Raw genomic sequence first — 11,745 nt, 5'->3', positions numbered from 1 at the left:
ATATGTATATATGTATATATTTACATTTATGATTTTATATTTTTTTACCTTCTTCCCCTTCTAAATATATATATCTATTTTTGTCCTTTTTATTTTTTTCTTCTTCATTTTGTTCAATTCCAGTTTTGTTTACCCTTTCTATCTTTACATGTTTTGTAGCTATAAATGAGTTTAAAAAAAAAAAAATGAAATTTGTGACCTGCATTTGATTTATGTAGGTATATATTATAGGTGAAAATAAATATATCATATATATATATAATTCATTATTCATATATATTACCTATCAACCAACGCTTCTCATTAATTTTTATGATCTTTTCATTTTTTCTTTTATTTCTAACATTCAACTTGAAACAACACTTGTTTTCTAAAATTTTTTCCTCATTTGTTTTTATCACTTTGTTTGAAATATTTTTGGACACTGGAAAGGTTACATCATTAACATTAGAATTTTTATCGTCTTTTAATATATACGTTTGATTATGAGGTTTCTTTAGATAATTGTTTATTTCATAATTATTATTCATATGTATCAATTCTCTTCTTTTCATATTATTATTTTGTAAGTGTTCAAATACGTCATTCTTATTATTTCTCAAATTGTATGCATTATAACACCCTTTCTTATATTCATTCATATCACATCGTAGTTTATTTACCTTCATATGGAAATTATCAACCTGATTATTCCATCTGTCATCTAAACTTTCCATATTTATTTTATTTTATTTTATTTTATTTTATTTTATTTTATTTATTATTTTATTTTTTTAACAAGGATACACGAACAAAAATAAAAATATACAAATTAAATTAAATAAAATAAAATATTAATTATAAGATGAGGGGGGAGTAAATAAGGCCAACATGAACAAATTATATTATGACAAAAAAAAAAAAAAAAAATTAAAAAAAAAATTAATTCATAAAGGACCAATATAAAAACCTTGACAAGTATGTAACATATATATATATATATATATATTTTGTATTTTATAGATTTCATAATATATATGAATACAGAGTAATAATGCTCATTTTGTAGGGAAATAAAAAAAATAACATATATTAGTGTTTTATTAAATAACAGGTATCATGAAGTTTAATGCATTAAAGCAATTGTTATAAAACGTTTAAAAGAATATATACATATATATATATATATATATATATATGTGTGTAGATACACCCTTATTTAAAGGATCATTTATATTTAATTAACAAAAAAAAAAAAAAAAAAAAGAAAACATTCACATATATATACACATTTATACCGTCTAATGTGTATTATATTTATTCCCATGTACTATCTCTCAACTTATATTTTTGAACAAATAAATTCATCATTTGATTGTTGTTGGAGTCACATGTGGACATATAACCTTTTTCTATCAACATTTCTTCTATCTTTATTAAAACGTAAGAATCAATAGATGCATATATTATTTGTTCATGGGTAAGTGGTCTTATATTCCAGTTAGCTAATTGAAATTTTTTATTTAATTTTTTATTTAATATCTTTATACACAAGTCATTTAAACTTTTAAAATATAATTTTAACATTTGTTTGTTTAATATATTAATATTAATATTATTATAATTATTATTGCTGTTCATTTTATTTATTATATTTTTATTAAAATGATAAGGTGTTGAATGTACTAACTGTTTGAATAAATGTATATCATTCGATTGAATCATATCTCTATTCAATGTTTCAAAATATAAAATATTATTATTGTTATAAGACGTTTTTTGTTCATTTCTTTTTGAATACATATATATATTATCATTTAAATCTATAACATTGTTATATATATTTATATGTGATATGTTTTGAAAATATGAAGACATGATTTTAATATCAGTAGGAAAATTAAAAAACAATTTATATATAAATGGATTTTCTAATAACCATTTAAAAAATTTAAATATGATTAATTTATAATTATAATCAATAAAATATAAATCTATTATATAAATTTTTTTATTTGTTGAAATAGATAGAACACTAACGTTTTTTTTTTTATATCTATCCCATTCGATATCTATACCAATGTAATATCTTTTTTTTTCTTTCCTAAGTATTTTATTAATATATTCATATGTTAATATATTATTATTATAATTATCATTTGTATAATTATCCATATTATTTATATTGTATATATTATATTTCCAATGATTGTTTAGTTCTTCTTTTATGGTTATAACCATATTATTAAAATCATTAATACAATTTATATACTTGACATTTTTAACGTCTTCAGGTAAAACAAAATATTCCAAATTTGGAACATTAGCATCATTATAATCTTTAATATTATCAATTGATCTTTTTAAAATGTTAACATTTATATTTTTACTATTATCGTTTGTACGTTTGTTCATAAGTAAATATTCCTTTGCTGCTAAATAAGCCCATTCGTTTAAGCACAGGCCTACAAAAATAAAATAAAATAAAATAAAATACATACATATATATATATATATATATTTATATGTTTATATATTTATATACCTGTAATATCATCTGAAGATACCAGATATAATAGTATTTCCTGCTTTAATTGACTACACTCAATATCCTTCAATAACAAGAGGAGTGCATTTTTTAACTGCTTATTTACTATATGTTCTAATAATAAAGAATAATTAAATGTACCATGTTTCTTAAAAGGTGTTAAAATATTCATGTTAGGCGTTTTAAAAAATGAAGAGAATTCAATTGCTGTAGTAATATATTTTGTTGTATTAATATATTGAGATAATAAATAATCCACATTTTGCACACTTAAATTTTCTTTTATTATATTCATATCATAATTAATTGAATGTAATACATATAAAAATTTTGGATAATTAATTATATTACACATCAAATTTATATTTAATTTATTTTTATATGTTTTATTATTTTCAAAAAAGAAATTTAAACTATTTAACAATATATCCTGTATAATATTTTTTTGTTTTTTTTTTAATGAAGGACTAACTGATAAAATTATATCATCATTAAAGAGAGTAAATATATATTCTCCATATTCATTATTATTTTCAAAGATTTTATGATAGCATTTCATTATATTAAAATATATTTTTTTTATATTATCTTTATATTCATTAATATTAACAACATTTTTTGTACTTAAATTTTCTAAAATATAAAATATTATATTCGATGTTATATTTTTTACATCTTTACATATACATAAATATGGTATTATATCATATATTTTTTTTTTTATATATATATTATTATGTGTATGAATATACTTTCTACTATATTCTTCTATAAAACAATTTTTATTACTATATTCATAATTATTTCTATATATCATATTATGTAATCTCATATGTTTCCTCCAACATGTAAATCTATTTAAAGAACAAAAATTATGAATGTTCAGTAATCTTTTTATCATTGCAACTGATTTGTCATCACATATAATTTAATATTACATACTCCCTAAATTTTCCTTATAATGCTTTAAAATAAAGCTGGTCTCCTCAAACATTATAAGTACATATATATAAATATATATAGTCTATACTCTTACATTTTGATATAACGTATAATTATATGTATATAAATTTAGATACTTCCATTTATCCTATTATAATCTGCAAACGATAATTGTATAAATAATAAATGAAATAAAAAAAAAAAAAACTAAATGAAAGAAAAAGTAAAATATATATAATATATATATATTTAATAAATACAAGCCCTATTACATACATATATATAATATATATATATAATATATATATGTTTTTAAAACAAATTTGCCTAAAATATAAAAATCCAATAGCCAAATATTCTGTGCTCTTTCAAATATATTACATATATATCTTTTTAACACATTTCATTTCTCATTTTTATTTTAGTATTTTTCATAAATAATATTCATATATAGAAAAAATAAAACACTCATTACACACATAAAAAAATTTTATGATTATAATTAAAACAAGTTTTATAGTTTTTATTTAAAAAAAAAAAAAAAAAAAAATTGATAAAATAAAATTAAAACATTTTATACATATAAAACAATTCAATATTTAATAAAATTTTTTTTTTTTTTCTTTTATATATATTTACATATAATGTTAATTAAAAATAATAAAAAGATAAATAATGAATAATGTATAATATATAATGTATTATATATATATATAATTCATTACTAAACAGATACATAAAAAAATAAAATAATAACAAAAAAATTTTTTTTTTTTTTTTTTTTTTTTTTTTTTTTTTTTCTGATGTTGAAAAAAAAACATAATATTTAGATATAATATAATATATTTTATAAATAACAAACGATAAATAAAACATTATGAAAAAAAAAAAAAAAACAGATACAAAAAAATATTATAACATATTAATATGTGCCTATTTTATTTTTATATATATATTTCTCTCTTTTTTTTAAATTAATAGAAAATTTTTAAAGGTTTTATTGGGGTGGATAAAATTTATCCACAAAAATTTGCTTGTCTGATATAAAATGAGTTTCATGGTTATAGAGAATATCATCTTTTATATTTGTAGTTATAAGTAATAGATAAGAAGCTTGTTCTTTTTCTAGTTCTACTAAAGGTATTAATACGGAATTAAATTTTATATAGTAATCATAGGCACATGTTGAAAGTGGAAGAACATCATTTCCTGTATTTCCATGAATATTGCATTTTTCAATTAATTTATATATAGAATTATTATAAGTAATAGATGTTATGAATGAATTATTTTTTACAATATTTCCACTTTCACAATCGTCTGTTGTCTTATTTGAGTCACTTATTCTTTTATATATATTAACAAACGGTATTCCTTTAATATCCATATTTTGAAAAAATGTAATTCTTAAAGATAATAATGTCATACATGTTGTATGAAATAAAATGACGGAATAATTTTTTAAAGAATATAAATGTACCAATTCATATTTAAAAAATGAAAAAGGTGGTACAATATAAGAATAAGGAATAAAATACAAAATCGGTTTCTCTTTATTATTTGGATAATGTATACATATTTGATAATTACCTGTAACATTAGCTCTATATAATGAAGGCATGAGACAATATATTCCACTTTCTAAAGTACATTCTATATAACAACATCCAGCTTTATATGGACCACTAGATATTATATCTCCTTTTTTTAAAGATCTAGGTGAGGATGTATTTCCTTTAAATATTCTTAAATTAACTGAATGTTCTTGAGAACATTCTAAGAAAATATAAAATCTTGTACATTCTGGAACATATAAACGTACATGAGGATTTCTAAAATAAGACCACAAATTATTAGAACAACCACCTGCACTTTTATTCGTCCACTTACCTTTAAAATATAATGATGAATAATTATCAGGAAATAAAGGAGGTATTTCATATAAGGATAAATGAGTATGACTAAAAACTTTTAGAGTAAAATTAAATTCTTCTTTTTGTGAATATTGTGATACAATTAATACATAATCTACATTTCTCAGCACTTCTGGATCATTTTCAAAATTTTGTTTTTCATTATTCATACAGTTATCATTATTTCTATATGGATCATCATTCACACAGTTATCATCATTATTTCTATGGTGATTATTATTTTTATATGGGATCGTATTATTTGTTTGATCATTAGCAATGACTACATTATTGTTCTTTCTACTACTATGAGTGCTATTTCCTTTTTGCACATTATTTAACATATTATTCATATTGACCCCCTTTTTTATATTTTCTAAATTATTACTATTTTCCACATTTTGTATATTATTTTTATTCATTTCTTTTTTCGATTCACTCATCATATTAATACTCATAAGGTCATCCTTACCACCTATTATCAACTTTATAAATGTACACTCTCCATTGGAGTATATGCCCTGTTTTATAGGAAATAAGGGACATATAATTCTATCATTACCTGCGTGCACATGTAAAGCTAAATACTTTTGAGACACATCAATTTTACGTTCTCTTACATGTCTTGATAAAAGTATCCATACTTCTATTGGTTTCTTACCTATATAATATAAACCATCTTCTGATAAATCTTGTTTTTTTACATTTAAATGTAAAGCAAATTGTGGATTGTATGCAACTAAATGTGTATCATCTAATAATATGGATGAATTCAATAAATTATTATTTTCCCATTTTGTATGTATCTCAAATTGGTATGGGAAAATAACACTATTCCAACATATATATATATGTGAAAAATATTTTATTACATCTTTCCAAGGAATCCAAAAACAACCATCATCTTTACTTATAGCCTTTTCTAAAGAATAATTTAATTTTTTTTGTAATTCTTTTGTCCAGGTTTCAATATCATTATGAGAATATCTTCCTTTCCATCGAATACAACCCCATGGATTCTTTATATATAATAATTTATCTCCATTATAATTTTCTATATTTAATATTGAATAAGCATGTCTTGTTACAATTCCTGTTGATATTGAAACGCCTTCTGGATAATCTAAACCCGATGGAGCAGCATCTTTTAATTCTAATGTACCTAAACATACAACACATTTTCCTTTTTTTATACCATCATAAATATTATTCCAAACACTATCCCATTTTTCATCATATTCTTCATAAGAATCATATTGTTCATATTCTTCATATTTCCCTTCTTCATAATTTATACCCAACGTTTTATAACCTCCTCTTTTAATCAAATCACTATAATTATCTACAGATCCGTTCATATATTTGGAAAAATCCATAGTAGTTAATTCTTCCTTCAGAAATTGTTTTTGCAGTTTACCTCCCACCTCATAATCGTCTTTATAGAAACAACAATAATTATAATTATTATGATTATATGGTATATTATCATTATGTGGTATATTATAATTATGTGGTATATTATCATTATGTGGTATATTATCATTATGTGCTATATTATCATCATTGTCATATTTATCACCATCCTTTTTATTATTATGGTTATACCTTGTGTCATCTACATATTCATCATTTTTATCACATTTGTTATTTATCATTACGATTTCACTTTTATATGTACATTCATCTATATACCCATCATTATACCCATCTATATATTCATCTATATATTCATCTATATATTCATCTATATATTCATTCCTTATCAAAGAATGCATACTATGCTTGTCAAAAGACGGGGGGGAACTACTGATCTTAGATTTCAACGATATTGTTACTGGTATCCAACCTGTCAGATAATACAAATCAGAACCAGGATTAGAACCAAACATAGAATATGATCCTCCCATCAATTTCACAAAAGCTTTTTCTAATAAGGTAACCCATAATTCTTTTTGATTATTTGAATATGCTACTAGCAAGGAATTATTGTTCTTCACTGGAACATAATCATCTATAATTATTTTTCTTTGTATACCATTACAATGAAGTCTACATATATACATACCACAAGGATTAAAAATAGGCCATGTTTTATTTACAGATAAATAATTCCAAGTACATGGAGTTATAATACTAGAAATAACTGGGATCTTATGTTTCTTTTCATATTCTATTAATACAGTTAATGATGACAAAAATGAACAATCAGCAACGAAACCTTGTCTTATACAATTATTATATAAATAAGGAGACATAACAATTGGATTCTCATATAAATCTGATAATCTTTTCCATGAATCAAATTTTTTTTTTTGTCTAATACTTAATTCTAAAAACCCATCGGGATCGGTCCATTTATAATTCAACCATCCATATAATTTAAAACCATTTACATAATGAAATATACATCTTTTCTTATCACATTTTTTACAACACATATAATTTTTTTTAATACAATCCTCATTTACTATATATTTATGATCACAGTTATCTAATATACATTTCTCCCATTCTAATTTGATATTCTTCAATTCGTTATGTTTATATTTTTTTTGTTTATCATTTTCTTCATATTTTTCTATCTTATTATCACTACCATTATTATTATATACATCTTTATTATAACTATTATTTTCAACTTTTTTATATTTGTTTGTATTACTTTTTAGGTATGATTTAATTTTATTTTTTTCTCCTATACCTTCTTTTTCATTTTCTACATTTTGGGCATAATGTTTTTCTTCTTTCTCACTTTTATAATTCCTATAGGTATGAACATCATATATTTTATTATCTCTTTCTTTGTTATAACACTCCAGATTATTATATTGTATATCATTAATGTATTCCTTTTTTATATTTTTTTCATTTCTACTATCTTTCATAGGTATTCTTAGACCTTTCTCATCATTTTGATATTTTTTATGTTCTATAATATTCTTCTGGTTACTTTCTTCTACATAACTTGCTTCAAAAAGGAATGAAGGTTTAACAATATTATAAATATTACTATTATTTTTATTATTATTATTTTTATTATTATTATTGTTGTTATTTTGTTTTTTTTTTTGATATTTTGCATTTATTTTAAAATTTTCCCTTTTCTTCTTATCATCATTATTGTTTTCATATTGGTTGGATGATGAAGAGGGCCTCGATTTAAATGTATTTATGGATGAAGTAATATAATAATCATATACATTATGATCACATTTTTCATTTTTTTTATTATCATCGTTAGGTGTTATAAATGTATTAATACCATGTGTGTTATGATAATGTTTTTGATTTATATTATATTCTTTTTTGTCATTTAATTTATTTTGTTTTGTATATTCGTTTATACCTATATCTTCTATATGATTTATTGATTTAATTTTTTCACTTTGACTGAACATATCATTTAATGTCATATCTATTTTATAGATATCTTTGGAGTGAATTAAAAAGTCCTTTTGTTCATGAGTTGAGTGTTCATTTTTTATATTCCCCTTTTCATTATCTTTTATATTATTCATATTATTAATTTTTTTTTTTTTTTTTATTTTTTTTATTTTGATATAAGATTCTTTTGTATTATTATACATGAGATTATTTCGAATGTTATTTTTAAAAACATTGTGAAGACTAAGATTAGTTTTATTAGTAGTTACATGTATATTTTTATTTTCATTTCTTTTTCTTAAATATAGATTTTTTTTATTCATTTTATTGAGTACAATCCCTTTTTTTTTTTTATTTTCATATAGATGACTACATAAAAGAGATGTATAAGAAAAGTTGGATTGATTTTTATATTTTTTGTGTGAAGTTTTTTTTTTTTTTAAATTATAATAATCATCATGATTATTATGATTGATTGTATTATTAAAGAGGTTACAATATGATAATTGTTGATTTTGTTTATTCTTATATGTAGTATGATTTATTTCTTGAATTTGTTCTTTTATATCTAAATAATTTTGTACATATTTCAAATAAAGATTATTTTTAATATCTGGATCATTATCTATCCATGGCAATATAATATATTTTCCAATGAATGAGCTTTCAAATAATATTTTTGATGCTTGTTTATTTTCTGATATATGACTAGGCATTAAAGACAATAAATTAAAAACATCACAATTATATTTATAATATTCATATATATATAAGAATGAATTTCTTTTTAATATAATATTTTTAAAATCATGATAATACATTAATAAATCCTTATTTTTCTTCATACTTTTTAATAATTTTTCTTCTTCCTTTTTATTTTTATAATTATTTTTTAAATATAACATATAAAAATCATTCTCATTTTGAAATTTTTTAAGATGGTCATCAATAAAATTATCATTCTTATTATTATTATATGAAGCAAACACATCATATATATTTTGTACTTTTTTTTGTTTTTTATATTTATTGTCTATATATGATTTTCTATTTAACAGTGTATTACTAATGGTATGTATAATATTACTAAAAGAATTCTTAACTAATTTATCATTTTTTTTTTTATTATTATCATAATTTTTAATTTTATATTTTTTCTTCTCTTCAGTTAATTTATAACTCATGTTTATATTGTCTAAATCCATGCTTCTACTTCTACAAATATCAAATTTATTTGATTCAATATTTTTATAAACCTCATTATAATAATAAGATTTATTCAATTTCTTGTCATTAATATCTTTAAACAAAAATGTATTATTATTATTATCATCATCATTATTTTTTATACTTTTATCATTTGTTGAATTTTTTCTTACATAAGGATCATTTTCTTTATCACTACTTGTATGTAATTTTTTATCGCTACATTTATTTGAAATATTCTTAAATATATTTTTTTTGTAATACAATCTTTCTTTTGAGTTATCAACATTATTAGTAATCTCATTATTAATATTATAAATATAAGGACTATTATAATTAATATTATTATTATCATTATTATAAATATTATCATTATTACGCTCTATATTTTTATTGTCGTTATATTCATAATGCTCTCCATTATTCTTTTCTTTTATCAAATATGTTGATACATTTTTAGTACCTACATTATTCCTTTCAATATTTCCTATTAAATTACATTTTCCCTTTTTTCTTCTTTTTATTTTTCTTTTCTCTTTTATTTTGCTATTTATACACCCCATATCATTATATGGAAAAAATGTCTTAATTCAATTTATATAATTTAAAAAAAAAAAAAAAAAAACAAACAAACAAACAAAAAATTATATAAAATAAAAAATAATAAGTAACAAACAAAAAAACACAACACAAATCAAATAAAAACTTTTATTATATTTTAATAATTTATGTTGTAGAAGCTAATAAAATATATATACATATATCTATACATACAAATTTATTATATAAATAAATATATATATATATATAAATTAATATATATATATATTTTTAAAATATGTAACTATTACATTTATAAACAAATCTTTATCTTTCATTTAGTTTTATATAATAATTAAATGGATAATTTTCTATATATATATATATATATATATATATATATATATAAAATAAAATAAAAAAAAGTAATACATAAATAATATATGTTATATGAATAAATTAACTTGTATAAAAAAATGTCATATAAATCTTTTTTATATACAAATATAATATATAGTATAATAATAATATTGTCATAAAATATATATTACATATTATAAAATTAATATATATATATATATATATATATATATAATATAACAAATTATAAAATATGTTACTATTTTTTTTTTTTTTTTTATTTCGCTCTACATAATTTATAATTTTAATAAATACATATATATAATAATATAGTAAGAATATTTATTTCAAGAAAGAAAAAGAAAAAAAACACTTATCCTTATGTAAATAAAAAATAATAAATACAAGCAAATATATAATGTTCTATAAATTTATTATTTGTAGAAAAATTAAATAATGGAAAAAATATAAGCATATATATATATAATAATATATATATTTTTATATTATAATATTCTTAATTCCTTAAAATAAATAGTATTTTTAATTCAATAAAAAAAAAAAAAAAAAAAAAAAAAAAAATACAATAAATAAATAAATAAACATATATATATATATATTACTGTAATATAACAAAATATGAAAAACATACACAAATGTAAAATACCATTTATATAATTCTTGAAAAAAAAAAAAAAAAAAAAAAAAAGTGTTTTTCTTTTTTATATGTCAAACAAGAAGTATATATATATATATATATATAAATATATAGGACATGAAAAAATATAGAATTTGAATATATTATGAACACATTCTATTTTATTTTTTTATATTAATAAAATAATAGAAAGGAATAACTTTATAGACAAAAAA

The 11,745-nt window shown here is 19.4% G+C and overlaps 3 protein-coding genes across 3 annotated transcripts in view; all 3 read right to left on the bottom strand.

Moving 5' to 3' along the window:
- The window catches only part of PADL01_1361500 (conserved Plasmodium protein, unknown function), a gene marked incomplete at both ends in the record, with an annotated part of 1,005 nt that extends 289 nt beyond the window's left edge, over nt 1-716 (bottom strand). Inside the window, 2 exons of the mRNA XM_028684187.1 lie at nt 49-159; nt 284-716. Of these exons, the coding sequence (XP_028540290.1) occupies nt 49-159; nt 284-716 (544 nt within the window). The remainder of the gene's footprint in view (nt 1-48; nt 160-283) is intronic.
- Nucleotides 717-1,296: 580 nt separating this feature from the next.
- Nucleotides 1,297-3,428, bottom strand: PADL01_1361400 (exonuclease, putative; the record flags this gene model as incomplete). The annotated part of the gene is made up of 2 exons (XM_028684186.1): nt 1,297-2,444; nt 2,525-3,428. 2 exons carry the CDS (start codon nt 3,426-3,428, stop codon nt 1,297-1,299), a joined length of 2,052 nt encoding a protein of 683 aa, XP_028540289.1.
- A 1,038-nt stretch (nt 3,429-4,466) lies between these two features.
- PADL01_1361300 (calpain) lies at nt 4,467-10,535 on the bottom strand (the record flags this gene model as incomplete). Its single annotated transcript, XM_028684185.1, has 1 exon — nt 4,467-10,535. The coding sequence occupies one exon, from the start codon at nt 10,533-10,535 to the stop codon at nt 4,467-4,469; it is 6,069 nt and encodes a 2,022-aa protein (XP_028540288.1).
- Between the last annotated feature and the right edge of the window lie 1,210 nt (nt 10,536-11,745).

Source organism: Plasmodium sp. gorilla clade G2 (genome assembly GCF_900097015.1).
Source record: "Plasmodium sp. gorilla clade G2 genome assembly, chromosome: 13".
In the NCBI taxonomy this organism is placed as follows: domain Eukaryota; phylum Apicomplexa; class Aconoidasida; order Haemosporida; family Plasmodiidae; genus Plasmodium; species Plasmodium adleri (nom. inval.).
This window is presented reverse-complemented; position numbering and strand designations above follow the sequence as displayed.